This window comes from Dendrobates tinctorius, unplaced genomic scaffold (assembly GCF_039654945.1).
Source record: "Dendrobates tinctorius isolate UK_male_01 unplaced genomic scaffold, ASM3965494v1 ptg000250l, whole genome shotgun sequence".
NCBI classification, from domain to species: domain Eukaryota; kingdom Metazoa; phylum Chordata; class Amphibia; order Anura; family Dendrobatidae; genus Dendrobates; species Dendrobates tinctorius.
Window position 1 is genome coordinate 41777674 of NW_027361917.1, and position 17497 is coordinate 41795170.

The 17497-nt window shown below is 43.1% G+C and overlaps 1 protein-coding gene across 1 annotated transcript in view; it reads right to left on the minus strand.

Moving 5' to 3' along the window:
* Positions 1-17497, minus strand: part of VIT (vitrin) — a 292734-nt gene that overhangs the window by 89514 nt on the left and 185723 nt on the right. Inside the window, exon 2 of the mRNA XM_073557649.1 lies at positions 2753-2804. Within this exon, the coding sequence (XP_073413750.1) occupies positions 2753-2786 (34 nt within the window). The 5' untranslated portion in view covers positions 2787-2804. The remainder of the gene's footprint in view (positions 1-2752; positions 2805-17497) is intronic.

Genomic DNA, 17497 nt, shown 5'->3' on the forward strand with positions numbered 1-17497 from the left:
ATGAAACAAAGAGTGAAAAATTTAAAGGGGTCTGAATACTTTCCGTACCCACTGTACTCTATGTTAGTGGAGCTGAAGACACCGAAGATAGGAGGGGGGTATTCACTCGGTGGTGTTTACTGGGAGGTGGTGCATTTAACGTGTGTGTGGGTATTTGCTGGGGGGGTAATTTCTATGTGCATGTGGAGGGGGTAATTACTTTGTGTGTGTGTTTGGAAGGGAGTATTTACTGTATGTGGCGGAGTATTTACTGTATATGTGAGAGGGGTTATTTACTGTGTGGGGGTATTTAATTTGTGTGAGGGGGTATTTACTGTGTGTGTGGGAGGTATTTACTGTATGTGGAGAGTATTTACTGTGTGTGGGGGGTATTTACTGTGAGTGCGGGGTATTCACTGTGTGAGTGAGATTTGTATTCACTATGTGTGTGAGGGGTATTTGCTGTGGGTGAGAAGGGTATTTACTGTGTGGGTAGATTTACTGTGATGGTTTTTAGTGTTAGGCTATGTGCACACGTAGTTTTTTTGGTGTGCGGATTTTGGAGAGAAAACCGCAGGTAAATCCGCAGGACAAAAGTCCTGCGGTTTATCTGCGGTTTTGCCCTGCGGTTTTACACCTCATAATGGATGAGGTGTAAAACTGCAGCGTTTCTGCACCAAACAATTGACATGCTGCGGATTGTAAACCCCAGCAAAACCGTGCGGAAAAATCAGCAGCATGTGCACAGCGTTTTTTAATTTCCATAGGAAATAAAGGTACTGTACAACGCAGCAGAATCTGCTGCGGACCCGCAGCTGCAGAAACGCTGCTGAACCACATCAGAATCCGCACCGTGTGCACATACCCTTATGGGGCTGGGTGAGATTTCGTGTAATGGGCTATGATTTGAGGACACAAATTTGAGTAGCAAGGAAGCGACAGGTGCAGACACAAAATGGGGAACGGGAGAAATTTGAAGATGCAATATGAAGAGGAAGGTATGAGATGGGGGCATGTATGGGGGAAGGGTGCAGACACAGTATTGTGAGTGGTGGTATGAGTGTGAACACAGTATGAGTAGTGAGTGGAAAATGTATGAGGACACAGTATTGGGGTGATGGAATAGGTGCGAACACAGTATGGGGAGGTGGAGGGATGTGTGAGGAGGCAGTATGGAAAATGAGAGGGTAATTGTATGAGGAGGGAGGATGCAAATGTTTTTTTGTGTTGCATTGCTAATTCTCATTTTTTTACTTATGTTAGGAGCATTAAAGGGGTTGTCCAAGTTTGTGATGAGTCTGCAGTCATTCTATGTGACTGCAGACTTCTGAATTCTCACAGTGCACACTGCACACTGTCAGGTTTCTTTGGTGCCGGTGATTTGCATACATGTGGTCACGTGTTGACTAGACATGCATGGCCTCACTCAATGAAAATGAATTGTGTGAGGCTGGGCACGTCTAGTCAGAATGTAGCCAGAAGTATCCAAATCACATACTTGTGAAAGCGAGAATCCTAAAAGTGTGAAGTGCATGCACAGTGAGAGTTCAGAAACCTGCAGCCACCTACAGTAACTGCAGATTTTCATCTCATATCTGGACACACCCTTTAATCATAATTAATTGAAGCCCTGCAGCCAGGTACGGACTGGGACCAAAATTCAGTCCTGGCATTTGAAATTGCACAGGCCCATTGTGTCACTGTCTCCAAGCACCACATGGGATATAGTACTAATATTAAACTGGATGGAGGAAAGCAAGATTTACTACAAAGACCGATATGTCTACTGATACTCGTGGCCTACTGGGGTAAGTGACGGAGTCAGCGACTTTGTGCTTCATCACAACTCTTAAGGGTATGTTCTCAGTATTAGGCAGCACTTTGGATGCAGCACATGTCCGCTCGGTCCAAAGTGATGCTGGCTTTTGAACGCAGGTGATTCTGCATGTGTTAATTGAACCGTGTGGAATCACTGCGTCCTATACATTGTACGGGTGACTTTATCTTGGAGACTGAGGGTCTCCGCGAGATAAATAGACATGCTGTGGTCTGGAAAGACGTGCCGCATGTGCATGTACGTAGGGAAGCTGGAGCCGTCCCTGCATGCATAGTGGACATGGGATTTCATGAAATCCCATCCATTATGCTGTAACATCTGGCCGCTGCGGGTTGGACGCTGTGGATGTACGCAGTGTCCAACCCCCAGCATTTACTGACTGTGAGAACATACCCTAACAGAATCCATGTGATCAAGACACCCATACTGTTAACAGTGTAGCAGACAAGGCAGCCCACGACCAGACAGGCCCTTCGGGCATTTGCCAGAATTGCCAGATGGCCAGTCCGGCCCTGCCTGCAGTCAATCCTAACAGTGTGTAATATCCTCACTGTCAGGATTCAGCTCTGCTTGCTGGTTCCAGCAGTCATCACATGGCTGCTTCACTCTTATGCAATTTTCATGCTTACTCTATTATGTGACATCAAGCTTCTCTTCCTGCTTCTCTCAGTTTTTCACTGAACATTGAATTAGGGAGAGCGGCTCGTCAGCACGTGACTAAGTGTGCCAATCGCATATGTGCTTAGGGGGAGGAGGAGGGGGCGCCAAACTGAATTCTTGCCCCGGGTGCCAGAAAACCTAGATGCAACTCTGGTCGCACCCCCATTGATAAGACATTGATGACTTATCCTAAGCATAGGTAATCAATGTTAAAGTCTAGGACGACCCCTTTAAGCATATCTTTGAACTGATTTCTGAGGTTTTTCGAACACTTACCCAACAGAACAGCAGTAATCTTCTCCTTCATCATAGGAAAAAAGGGAAATAGCTGAAAAGAAACCAAGAAACATTATTTTAGGCTCAGATAAAATGTAGAATCTCATATATTTTACATTTCATAATATCTAGCAAACGGCAAGGTGTAATAGATTGCAAAACACAGAAGAGGACATTAGCGGTCATGTGTTCGTCTGGAAAGCTGTTCCACTTTTCTGATATTTACACGTCTTCTGTTCGTTCATGTGAATTTCCCGCAGCCCAGAAATATAACTGACAGGTTAAGTGGTTGCGTGGAAAATGAGTTCCTGTATGTGGTGGGGAAATTAGACTGTAAGCTCCTTTGAGCTCCTGTTACCCGTGAGTATGAATGCATTCTCTGTACAACACTGCAAAACATGTTAATACTACGAAAATATGGGATGGACACAAATGTTCCCCTTCATGGTAATTATGTTGGATATGAATTATTTGCACAGTACACAGTGGGGAGGACAGTTCTTGGTCTTAGCAGTCTTTATGGTTTTTGTAACTTACTATACAGTAACTTTTGGATCTATGTCAGCGTAGTAGTTTATCTACCAGGTCTAACTTTTCATGCACCTGGTGTGTACATGCGTAGACTTAGAGGTTGAAGTGTGTGGTTTTGGTTTTATGTGAGTAAAGTTTAATAATTTTAGAATTTAATATTATGGAACTGTGAGATATATTAAGTAATTCAATGTTCTTATTGTTTTTAAGATTTCTGCTATTTATCAGTGAATAATAAAAAAGAAATTATATCAAGAGGCTGAAAATCTGTAACCAATATAACCAAGTGAAAAATCCACAGAATATATTTTCTAACTACAGTAAATCCATTTATCAATTATCCAAACAAAAGATGATAAATGTATAATCACTGGGTACATTCCTGAATCCCCCATTGTTTGAGGAGTCCAAAAGAGCAATTTATCTCTCGTTTATTTTTTTGTACGTACTTCTGGTTTGATGACATTTCATTTGAGAATCTCCAGTGCATGTTGGGATGCTCAAACAAAACGTCATCGGGGGAAGGGGCTTCTGTCACTGCTGCAACCTCATCACAGGCGGCAATAGAGTGTACTGTTATTTTGCATTGAAAGCCAATACACAGCATACGTCAGAATTGACAATTGACACTAGTGTTGAGCATTCCGATACCGCAAGTATCGGGTATCGGCCGATACTTGCTGTATCGGAATTCCGATACCGACTTCCGATATTTTTTCAATATCGGAAGTCGGCATCGGAATCGGAAGTTCAAAGTTGATTGACAGCCTGACGTCATCATGATGCGCGGTGTGTGCGCATCATGATGCGCCGTCATTTCAGGCCTTCCGGGGGTCTCTGCCGGCCTGCCGGGGGGCTGTGCCGGCCTGCCGGGGGGCTGTGTGGACTGCCCGGGGTCTGTACCGGCCTGCCGGGGGGCTGTGCCGGCCTGCCGGTGGTCTGTGCACCCTGTGGGGGTCTGTACCGGCCTGCCGGGGGGCTGTGCCGGCCTGCCGGTGGTCTGTGCACCCTGTGGGGGTCTGTGCCGGCCTGCCGGGGGGCTGTGCCGGCCTGCCGGGGGGCTGTGCTGATGTCCGGGGGTCTGTGCAAGCATCGTCCGATGGGACTACAAGTCCCATCTGGCGATGCCTGCTACCATGACAGTGATTGACACATTAGCCAATGATGGGACAGTAGTAGTCCCATCATCCGGCTAATGTGTTAAATGTTAAAAAAAAAAAAAAAAAAATACTACATACATACTACATACATACTACATGCATGCTACATACATACTACATGCTACATACATACTACATACATACCACATACATACCACATACATACCACATACATACCACATACATACCACATACATACTACATACATACTACATACATAACACATATATACTACATACATACTACATGCTACATACATACTACATACATACTACATACATACTACATGCTACATACATACTACATATATACTACATGCATGCTACATACATACTACATGCTACATACATACTACATATATACTACATACATACTACATACATACTACATGCATGCTACATACATACTACATGCTACATACATACTACATATATACTACATGCATGCTACATACATACTACATGCTACATACATACTACATATATACTACATACATACTACATACATGCTACATACATGCTACATACATACTGCATGCTACATACATACTACATGCATGCCACATACATACCACATACATACTACATACATACTACATACATACTACATGCATGCTACATACATAACACATATATACTACATGCATGCTACATACATACTACATGCTACATACATACCACATACATACTACATACATACTACATACATACTACATGCATGCTACATACATACTACATGCTACATACATACTACATATATACTACATGCATGCTACATACATACTACATACATACTACATACATACTACATACATACTACATGCATGCTACATACATACTGCATGCTACATGCATGCTACATACATACTGCATGCTACATGCATGCTACATACATACTACATACATACTACATGCTACATACATACCACATATATACTACATACATACTACATACAATACATTCATACAATACATATATAGACATACAGTACATATAACATAGAGTAACATACTTACCAATACTTGTCACATTGTTCCCCGAAGCCATTGTCTTTTACGGAATAAATATTAACCTAACAAACCACAAAAATACTCACCCACGATCCGAAGCAGTCCACGAGTGTGTCCCACGACGATCTTGGGTAGAGAACTGCAGCATCAGCTGTTGCTGCCGTTCTCTACGGGCTGCAGGAATCCAATGACGGAAGGTAGGTATCCTTCCGCACTGTATTCCTCCGCCACTTAAAAAAAAAAAAAGTCCCTAGTCTCACTTTATGCCATTGCTGCGTGGGAATTTCCCACACAGCAATGGCATAAAGTGAGACTAGGGACTTTTTTTTTTTTAAGTGGCGGAGGAATACAGTGCGGAAGGATACCTACCTTCCGTTCATTGGATTCCTGCAGCCCGTAGAGAACGGCAGCAACAGCTGATGCTGCAGTTCTCTACCCAAGATCGTCGTGGGACACACTCGTGGACTGCTTCGGATCGTGGGTGAGTATTTTTGTGGTTTGTTATGTTAATATTTATTCCGTAAAAGACAATGGCTTCGGGGAACAATGTGACAAGTATTGGTAAGTATGTTACTCTATGTTATATGTACTGTATGTCTATGTATGTATTGTATGAATGTATTGTATGTAGTATGTATGTAGTATATATGTAGTATGTATGTAGCATGTAGTATGTATGTAGCATATATGTAGTATGTATGTAGTATGTATGTAGCATGCAGTATGTATGTAGCATGCATGTAGTATATATGTAGTATGTATGTAGCATATATGTAGTATGTATGTAGCATATAGTATATATGTAGTATGCATGTTGCATGCATGTAGTATATATGTAGTGTGTATGTTGCATGTAGTATATATGTAGTATGTATGTTGCATGTAGTATATATGTAGTATGTATGTAGCATGTAGTATGTATGTAGTATGTATGTAGTATGTATGTGGTATGTATGTAGCATGTAGCATGCATGTAGTATGTATGTAGTATATATGTGGTATGTATGTAGCATGTAGTATGTATGTAGCATGCAGTATGTATGTAGCATGCATGTAGTATATATGTAGTATGTATGTAGCATATATGTAGTATGTATGTAGTATGTATGTAGCATGCATGTAGTATATATGTAGTATGTATGTAGCATATATGTAGTATGTATGTAGCATGTAGTATATATGTAGTATGTATGTTGCATGCATGTAGTATATATGTAGTATGTATGTTGCATGTAGTATATATGTAGTATGAATGTAGCATGTAGTATGAATGTAGCATGTATGTAGTATGCATGTAGTATGTATGTAGCATGTAATTTTTTTTTTTTTTTTTTTACATTCAACACATTAGCCGGATGATGGGACTACTACTGTCCCATCATTGGCTAATGTGTCAATCACTGTCATGGTAGCAGGCATCGCCCGATGGGACTTGTAGTCCCATCGGACGATGCCTGCACAGACCCCCGAAGCCTGCACAGCCCCCCGGCAGGCCGGCACAGCCCCCCGGCAGGCCGGCACAGACCACCGGAGCCTGCACAGCCCCCCGGCAGGCGGGCACAGACCACCGGAGCCTGCACAGCCCCCCGGCAGGCCGGCACAGCCCACCGGAGCCTGCACAGACCCCCTGGCAGGCCGGCACAGCCCCCCGAAAGGCCCGTACAGACCCCAGAGAGGCTGTACAAGGGAAAAACAGGATTTTTCTTATTCCGATACCGGAAGTCCCATAGACTTGAATGGGACTTCCGGTATCGGAATCGGCGATACCGATACTTTTTTTTAAGATCGGCCGATCCATTCCGATCCGATACTTTGAAGTATCGGACGGTATCGCTCAACTCTAATTGACACATGTTCAGTAGAGCTGGGACTAGCCCAGCCCTTGAAACGGACATCATTTAATATGCTTTCTTTTAGGGGGGTACCGCAGCCTGCCACCTGATGACATCTTGTTTGAGTAGGTAGTGGGAAGTAGTTAGGAAAAAAAAACATAGAAAATATAGGGGGAATGGTAGGGACTAGTGATGGCCAATAGAACATGGGGCCGCTTGGGCACGCTCATTACTAGATTGAGGATCGCTGCTGTTCGAGCGCCATGCTTAAGTGCATGCCCTGCATGTTTGGCACCTGTTAGACAGCCAATGAACATGCGGGGATTCCCCGCCTTACATGGTAATGCCATAGCCATGTTGGATACTGTCATTACTGTAATTGGCCGGCCGCATAGAGTCATTGTGTCTTATATAAGACCTGGTAATGTGATGCTCGGCACAGTGTGTTCTGGAGGCAGTTCAGGGACAGCTGTTATAGGAGATAGAGCATATTTTAGAGCAGGGATATAGTCAGGGTTTATTATTGCTTTTGCAGTACTTGTATACTGCTGCTGCAGCATTAAAAAGCTGGCTTTGTTAAGTGTAAACATTTTACTTTCAGTAGTAAAACTGCTGTTATCTTCATTTAGTGGTAGGATACTTTTGGATTAGTGGAATCTAGGAAGGGTTTAATATTGCTATTGCAGAACTTGTATACCGCTGCTCCTCCATAAAAACAATAGTCCTTTTCAGGGCTAAATATTTTCCTTTCTGTTGTAAAACCCATGTTACCTGCTTTCAGTGAAACGATAGTTTTGGATTAAAGGCATTTGTGCAGGGTTTAATAATACTGCTTTTGAAAAAAAGGACTGAGGGCACTACAGAGTAATATGGCAAGGATCAAAGTTATAAATAAAATAATTAAATTTATTGTAATGCAGATATACAAGCAAGACAATAAAACCACATTTAAGAACAATTAAAAAGCCATATGGGCTAATGTAAATACCAACTGGAGTGCCATATAAGCCATTGATTGATTCTGGCCTCTCGCCTTGCACTTTTCAAGAGGGGCATGAGATGCTTGTGTGTAGTGATGCCCAAATATTTGAGCAGCCACAGTCAGAAAAAGACAACGGTGGGGAATTGCAGTTAGTGTCTCGAGAGGTAGATGATAGTGAGGCACAGTTGTCAAGGGATGTTGTTAAGTCAACAAGACAGGAAGGCCAGATTGCGGAAGTGGAAGACGAGGTGGTGGATGATGAAGTCACTGACCCAACCTGGGAAGGTGCCATGCAGAGTGAGACCAGCAGAGCAGAGGGGGAGGGATCTGCTGTACTGCAACAAGCAGTTAGAAGAAGTGGGGTGGCCAGAGGGAGAAGGCGGGCAACTGTTCCCCAGAGCACCCACATGTGTCAATTTCCCAGGCTATGGGTTAGGTATTCCCCAGTCTAAAGAAAGCGCGGACAATAAAAGAATGGTCATTTTCAAACTGTGCCATACCAAGATCAGCAGGGGCCTGACCACTTGACCACCACCAGCATGCTCAGGTACATGTCATCAAAGCACCCAACTAGGTGGGCCTAATGTCTGAGTCCGCAGTTAGTGTCTGCGAGTGACACCACTGTCTCTTGCGCTGAGCTACATTCTTTCAAATCTCCTGTCCAGAACACAGGTGCAGATATCTACCACCCCTGTTGTTGCACATTTGCAAGCACCATCAGCAACCACATTCAATTCCTTGTCCCAGCGAAGTGTTTAGCTGTCCCTACCTCAGGCCTTGGAATGTAAGAGAAATACTCAGGAACCCACCCACAGGCTCAAACACTAAACGGCCACAGTTCCAGACTGCTTGCCCTCGATATGCTAAATTTTAGGCTTGTGAACATTGAGGCTTTCCACAACCTCATGGCAGCGGCTCTTCCTTGGTATTCAGTCCCCACCCATGACTATTTTTCTTTGTGTGCCGTCTCTGTCCTACACGAGCATGTGTCCCATAACATCATCTGTGTCCTGACCAAAGCAGTTACTGACACTTGGATAAGTGCTTGTGTCCAGGGACTCTACATTTCCCTAATGGCACACTCAGTGAACCCCAGGACGGCAGGTGCTCCCTGGGATGGCACACGTGCTACTGACACCAAGGATTGCAGACCCTAGTTCCATTAGACTTTCCTCTACCTTGCACACCAGTTCCTGCACTCCCCATCTCCATCTCCAAAATTGTCATCTTGAGCCAAAACATCCATATCAGTTGCGATCTGGATGGACTGCAGCACTGCCTCCTTGAAGTGGCAACAAGCTCTGTTGAAACTAATTTGTTTAGGTGACAAATAGCACATTGCCACAGAGTTGTTGAAAGGTTTAATAGACCAGACAAATCTGTGGCTCTCGCCACTGAACCTACAACCAGGAATGGTCGTGTGTGCTAATGGATAGAGGCTGCAAAAGACTTGACACTGGGTGGTAGGTTCACCTCCTAGCAGGACAATGATCCTAAACATTCTGCCAGAGCTATAATGTAATTGTTTAGTGCAAAGCATATTCATGTGTTTGAATAACGCAGTCACAGTCCAGACCTAAATCCCATTGAGAATCTGTGGCATTATTTGAAAATTACTGTTCACAGACGTCTCTCTCCATTCAATCTCACTGAGCTAGAGCTATTTTGCAAAGAAGAATGAGTAAAAGCAGAGGTACAGACAGACCCCAAAAGACTTGCATCAGTAATTGGTCTTACAGAGTATTAACTCGGGGAGGGGGGGTGGTTCAGAATACAAATGCAAGTCACAATTTTCAGATTTATAGTTTTAAAATATTTATAATATATCACTTCCCTTACACATCACAAATTATTGCTACTTAGTGATTGGTATATCATATAAAATCCCAATTAAAAAAACATTTTAGTTTGTGGGTATAACATGAAAAAATGTGACAAAGTTCACGAGGTATGAATACGTTTTCAAGGAAAGTTGTGTTCCTTTTCATTGCATAAAGGGCACAAGTAGTGCTTATATTTCCAAGATGACATATAGGGATTACTAGAATGCTAACATTTCAGTAGTATACTGCATCATCCAGTACAGTAGAATAATCTACGGTTTTGTCCTGTGTCTGTTTTTAGTACAGTAAATCCACACCGGAAATACCAGAGGAAAACTTATACTTATTTTATATAACAGCTATTTTTCATTGCATAAGGATATAGTGTGAGGTTACCACAAAAATGTCATCTAAACTAAGGTTTACTTTAGAGCGAGAGTAGCCCATTCATTATATCCCGTATCATGCCATTTCACAGCGTGGTCGGTAATTAAAAATACACATTGAGGTGTATTTTGAGAAATGGCAGATACCCAGACATCATAAATACAGCTTGGTATTTTGGGATACCATGAAAATACAGATTTACTGAACTGAAGTCATGCATATGTAATGATACAGGAAGCACTTGATAGCTAAATGAAGTAAATCCTGCAGATTCAGAAGCCTCGTCATATATCTATTGTCAAGCGTACAGATTGCGTATAAGGGTGTGTGTCCACGTTCCGGATTGTCAGTGCTTTGAAAGTATCAGATACCACTTTTGTACGTACAGTGATTCCACCTGTGTTCATTGAACACAGGCGGAATTACCGCATCCTATACATAGAGCGGTGCTATTTATCTTGTGGAGACGGAGCGTCTCCGCAAGATAAATATACATGCTGCGGTCTATAAAGACGCGCTGCATGTGTGTTTACGCAGGTCTGCCACCTGCGTCTTTGTACGCATAGTGGAGATGGGATTTCATAAAATACGAAAATAATCAAGTTGCCACTCGGAGAGGATGAGACGGGGACCTCAGAAGCAGCTGGTGATTGAAGCAGGTTCTGTGTAAATGCCTGTTAAGGATGCTCTGCTGAAGTAATATATCTATACAGTGGGGAAAAAAAGTATTTAGTCAGTCAGCAATAGTGCAAGTTCCACCACTTAAAAAGATGAGAGGCGTCTGTAATTTACATCATAGGTAGACCTCAACTATGGGAGACAAACTGAGAAAAAAAAATCCAGAAAATCACATTGTCTGTTTTTTTTTCATTTTATTTGCATATTATGGTGGAAAATAAGTGTTTGGTCAGAAACAAAATTTCATCTCAATACTTTGTGATATATCCTTTGTTGGCAATGACAGAGGTCAAACGTTTTCTGTAAGTCTTCACAAGGTTGCCACACACTGTTGTTGGTATGTTGGCCCATTCCTCCATGCAGATCTCCTCTAGAGCAGTGATGTTTTTGGCTTTTCGCTTGGCAACACGGACTTTCAACTCCCTCCAAAGGTTTTCTATAGGGTTGAGATCTGGAGACTGGCTAGGCCACTCCAGGACCTTGAAATGCTTCTTACGAAGCCACTCCTTCGTTGCCCTGGCGGTGTGCTTTGGATCATTGTCATGTTGAAAGACCCAGCCACGTTTCATCTTCAATGCCCTTGCTGATGGAAGGAGGTTTGCACTCAAAATCTCACGATACATGGCCCCATTCATTCTTTCATGTACCCGGATCAGTCATCCTGGCCCCTTTGCAGAGAAACAGCCCCAAAGCATGATGTTTCCACCACCATGCTTTACAGTAGGTATGGTGTTTGATGGATGCAACTCAGTATTCTTTTTCCTCCAAACACGACAAGTTGTGTTTCTACCAAACAGTTCCAGTTTGGTTTCATCAGACCATAGGACATTCTCCCAAAACTCCTCTGGATCATCCAAATGCTCTCTAGCAAACTTCAGACGGGCCCGGACATGTACAGGCTTAAGCAGTGGGACACGTCTGGCACTGCAGGATCTGAGTCCATGGTGGCGTAGTGTGTTACTTATGGTAGGCCTTGTTACATTGGTCCCAGCTCTCTGCAGTTCATTCACTAGGTCCCCCCGCGTGGTTCTGGGATTTTTGCTCACCGTTCTTGTGATCATTCTGACCCCACGGGGTGGGATTTTGCGTGGAGCACCAGATCGAGGGAGATTATCAGTGGTCTTGTATGTCTTCCATTTTCTAATTATTGCTCCCACAGTTGATTTCTTCACTCCAAGCTGGTTGGCTATTGCAGATTCAGTCTTCCCAGCCTGGTGCAGGGCTACAATTTTGTTACTGGTGTCCTTTGACAGCTCTTTGGTCTTCACCATAGTGGAGTTTGGAGTCAGACTGTTTGAGGGTGTGCACAGGTGTCTTTTTATACTGATAACAAGTTTAAACAGGTGCCATTACTACAGGTAATGAGTGGAGGAAAGAGGAGACTCTTAAAGAAGAAGTTACAGGTCTGTGAGAGCCAGAAATCTTGATTGCTTGTTTCTGACCAAATACTTATTTTCCACCATAATATGCAAATAAAATGAAAAAAAAAACAGACAATGTGATTTTCTGGATTTTTTTTTCTCAGTTTGTCTCCCATAGTTGAGGTCTACCTATGATGTAAATTACAGACGCCTCTCATCTTTTTAAGTGGTGGAACTTGCACTATTGCTGACTGACTAAATACTTTTTTTCCCCACTGTATATATAAAATTGAATGTATGTATGTGTTTATCACCAGGCAATCACAAAGCATCTTTCATTTCACCAGCACTGTTTAAAAGAAGCTGAGCTGTGATTGGTTGCTATGAGCAACAGTTTTCCCACTCCACGACAACACCTCAGCAGACACTGACCGGGTGGGAGAAATCCAGCATCCCTGGGAACATACGCTCCCAGCCATTGTCTGACCCCCAGAATGGAGCAGAGAGCACATGACAGAAATGAATTCTATCATGCCATCCCATAGGCACATCTTCCCTCTTAAAGGGATCTCCGGTATGGAAGTTAGGGCAAATCCTTCAGGGCTCTGATTCTGACCTCAGGCTTCTATTAAAGGGATCATTGGTATGGAAGTCAAGGCAAATCCATCCAGCACTTTGGTTCTGATGCCAGGGTCTCTTAAAGGGATCATTGGAATGGAAGTTAGGACCGTTTCATTCGGCGCTGTGGTTCTGACCCCAGGCTGACGGGATGATGTGGGATATTAAGGGTAGTAGTCCGGTGGCTCTGGCTCATGTGGGATATTAGGGGTAGTAGTCCGGTGGCTCTGGCTGATGGGATGATGTGGAATATTAGGGGTAGTAGTCCGGTGGCTCTGGCTGACGGGATGATGTGGGATATTGGGGGTAGTAGTCCGGTGACTCTGGCTGACGGGATGATGTGGGATATTAGTGGTAGTAGTCCGGTGGCTCTGGCTGATGAGATAATGTGGGATATTAGGGGTAGTAGTCCGGTGGCTCTGGCTGTCGGGACGATGTGGAATATTATGGGTAGTAGTCCGGTGACTCTGGCTGACGGGATGATGTGGGATATTAGTGGTAGTAGTCCGGTGGCTCTAGCTGACAGGATGATGTGCGATATTAGGGGTAGTAGTCCGGTAGCTCTGGCTGACGGGATGATGTGGGATATTATAGTGAATGTGGCTATGTGAAGTGGGCGGTGCTATACACTCAGCTATATATATATATATATATATATATATATATATAATCAATATAATTGGTTATAACTAACCGTATTTAGTTACTATGCTCGGGCAACTCCAGGCTCTTCAGCTCGTATTAAATAAAAAAATACTTGGCATCCAAATGATTATATCTTGGGAGTTAAAGTTGCCCAACTTTAATTTTAAGGTTACAGAATTAATAACAAATATTAGAAAGCATTTACATTGTGGACCTGCCCATGTTTACATTCTGGATTCCTGAACCTGCCAGTAGAGGGAGCTAGCTGCACAGTCATGCATTTCTTCTTAGTGTAATTAGCATTTTAACTCCTATGCAAGTGATGCTTCAAGTGCTCTGGGGCCGTGATAGAGCACTATTCCTGCCCAGCGCCTTGCTGTCAGTCAAGCAGGAGTAGCCTGTGACTGAGAAGGGAATAGAGCTGGAATGACAGAGGCTTCAGATTCAAATAGTTCTTCAGCCTGTTTTGCATATCAATTCAAATGCTGATTTCTCAGTAAATGAGGAATGAACTGGTCATGTAAATTTATTGCTGGACTTGTCTTTGAAAGAGCTACATATGCATATAAATAGTTTGGGGCCTGAAATCCTGCTAACAGATTCCACATAAGTCCTGGAAACCTCCTTTAACCCCTTTCCTACAATGGACGTAATATTCCGTCCATTTGTCCCTGGACCTAATTCCCATGGACGGAATATTACGTCATAGCGATCAGCGGTGCCCAAGAGGTGAGCGCTGCTGATCGTGGCCGGGTGTCAGCTGATTATCACAGCTGACTCCCGGCACAATGTGTCAGGGGCGGTCACGGACCGCCCCCGACACGTCACCCCCTTGCACACCGCGATCAAACACGATCACGGTGTACCAGGGGTTAAAGGGAAGCATCGGCAGGGAGGGGGCTCCCTCCGTGCTTCCCTGAGCCCCCCACAGCAGCGCAATGTGCATCGCTGCTGCAGGGGGCTCCATCCCTGCAGGTTCCCAGATCCAAGATGGCGACGGGGACCTTCGGGGTCCTGTAGGGAGGTGGCTTCCTCAGTGCCTGCAAAGCGCAGGCACGAGGAAGCCTTGTGCAGTGCCTGTGACAGATCGCTGATCTGTCACAGTGATCTGTGATGTGACAGATCAGCGATCTATCACATGACAGTTATGTCCCCCCTTGGACAATGTAATAAAATAAAAAAAAAAAAGTGTAAAAATAATTTTAAAAAAATCGCTAAATAAATAATAAAAAAATATTCCCTAATAAATTCATTTTTGGAAATAAAAAAAAAAACAATAAAAGTACACATATTTGGTATCGCCGCATCTGTAACGACCCGCCCTATAAAACTGTCCCATTAGTTAACCCCTTTAGTGAACCCCTTAAAAAATAAAATTAAAAAACGAAGCAAAAAATAATTACTTATTATCATACCGCTTTCCTGTTACCCTTGGTAAAATAAAAAAAAGTATTTTTTTTGTGAAAAAAAGTTAAATGTTCATTTTTTTAAAAATATTCAAAAAAATTCCTGTGACACACCTGAAGGGTTAATAAACTTCTTGAATGGTGTCACTTTTGGGTATTTTTTATCATATAGACCCCTCAAAGTGGCTTCAAATGTGATGTGGTCCCTAAAAATAAAATGGTGTTGCAAAAATGAGAAATCGCTGGGCAACTTTTAACCCTTATAACTTCCTAACCAAAAAAAATTTTGGTTCCAAAATTGTGCTGATGTAAAGTAAATATGAGGGAAATGTTACTTATTAAGTTTTTTGTGTGCTGTATCTCTGATTTAAAAGCATGAAAATTCAAAGTTGGAAAATTGCGAAATTTTTGCCAAATTTCTGTTTTTTTTCACAAATAAACACAAGTTATTTGAATGAAATTTTACCACTAACAGGAAGTACAATATGTCACGAGAAAACAATGTCAGAATCATTGAGATCCATGGAAGCGTTTCAGAGTTATTACCTCATAAAGGGACAGTGGTCAGAATTGTAAAAATTGGTCCGGGAGTTAACGTGCAAACCACCCTTGGTAGTGAAGGGGTTAAAGAAGTTGTACATTACTTCTGGATTCATAACCTATACGTAGGATAGGCTAATAATGTCTGATTGGCCAGGGCCAACACCCGGTATACTTTCTGATCAGTGTTATCGGTGTCTGCCGCAAGTACTCACTTGCAGAGCTGGCTGTCTTCTGATAGTGGTAAGGACCACCATGCAGAAGACCTTCCGCTTGGTGGTAAGACTGAGTCTCCTTAGTTAACAGGCGTTTTTATGCAGTCTCCCAAAAGCAGTGCTGGCTTTGGCAATTCTGTTGTTGACCTCAGCATCTATGGTCTCTACGCGGGAGACTGTGCTGCCTAGGTAGGTGAAGTTGTCAACTGCTTTGAGGTTGTGCTCCTTCACTGTAATGCGTGGCTGCTGTATGGGTTTTCCTGGAGCAGGTTGGCACATAACTTGTCTTTCTAGTATTGATAACAAGACCAAAGTTGTTGCAAGCTTATGAAAAACAGAACAATTCAAGTAGCGTCTGCTGCTCTCTGCAGGCGTTGACTGTACGGCTAACAGTCTCATGCACCTTTGTAATGGCCTACAGGTGTCTGGGGTTGAATAGCCTACAGTCAGTCCTGTTGAACAGCTTGCAGTCTTTCCTATATCTGACATGGATTCCGTCTTCACAGTTGGTAAAGGCATCTCTCAACATGGCAGAAAATAGCACACTGAACAGGAGTACACAGCCTTGTTGTATATAAGAAAAGAATAATCACTGCGCTATAAACTGAGGCAAAGGCAGGGTATACTGTATGGGTGTAGGATACCCACAAAGCTTAACAAAAATTTTATTAGATTGTACTTACTTGTACTATCATAGGTGGTGTAGTGTGCATACGGGGTTAATGAGATATCAGTTGGGATGATCAGCTGACTGATGGTGCTGCTGAAATAGTATATATAAAAATCACTGCACTAGAGCATAAAAAAGTGTCATGTATAACTGGCAAATAGGCCTTTTAAAGTCACCAACATTACTATTTTGTACTTACTTATACTAACATTGGTGGTGCAGTGTGCTAGCAGGAACCGTGTGATGTTAGAAGTAACAGCTGGTGGCCCAGTGAAGCTGTGTGCAGGACGCCAAAAGCCGGGGTTTACCACTAGTCAGGGAAAGTTACCACATGGAGAGGTGCTTCAGAGAGCCTGTTGCTAGGCGCAGAAAGATGCCAGCACCTCGAGTGCTCCGGCCGGAAGCAACGCTGAGGACGCAGAGTGGTTGGGAGGGGCGGAGCTAATGTGACGTCACAATGCTGCAATGACGGTTGCGCGAAAGGGACAACTGTCAACACGTTTCGAGAGGTACCTCCTCTTTTCGCCAGGGCTGTACCCTCAATTGATGGCCCGTCCTTTAATAGCTCACTCCCTAATCAACCAATTATTCATACACACCTCTATCTAATTATAAACATGTTATAACATAGGGTCACAGAATGGGACTAGTGGTAAACCATGGCTTTTGTTAAGCTGTGTGGGTATCCCACACCCATATACCTTGCCTTTGCCTCAGTTTATTGCACGGTGATTATTCTTTTTTTATATACTGTATATGATTTCATAAAATCCCCTCCACTATGCTGTAATATCTGGACGCTGCAGATTTTACACTGTGGCTGTACGCAGTGTCCAATATGCAGCAAATCCTGACTGTGGAAACATATCCTAAGTGCTTAGGAATCC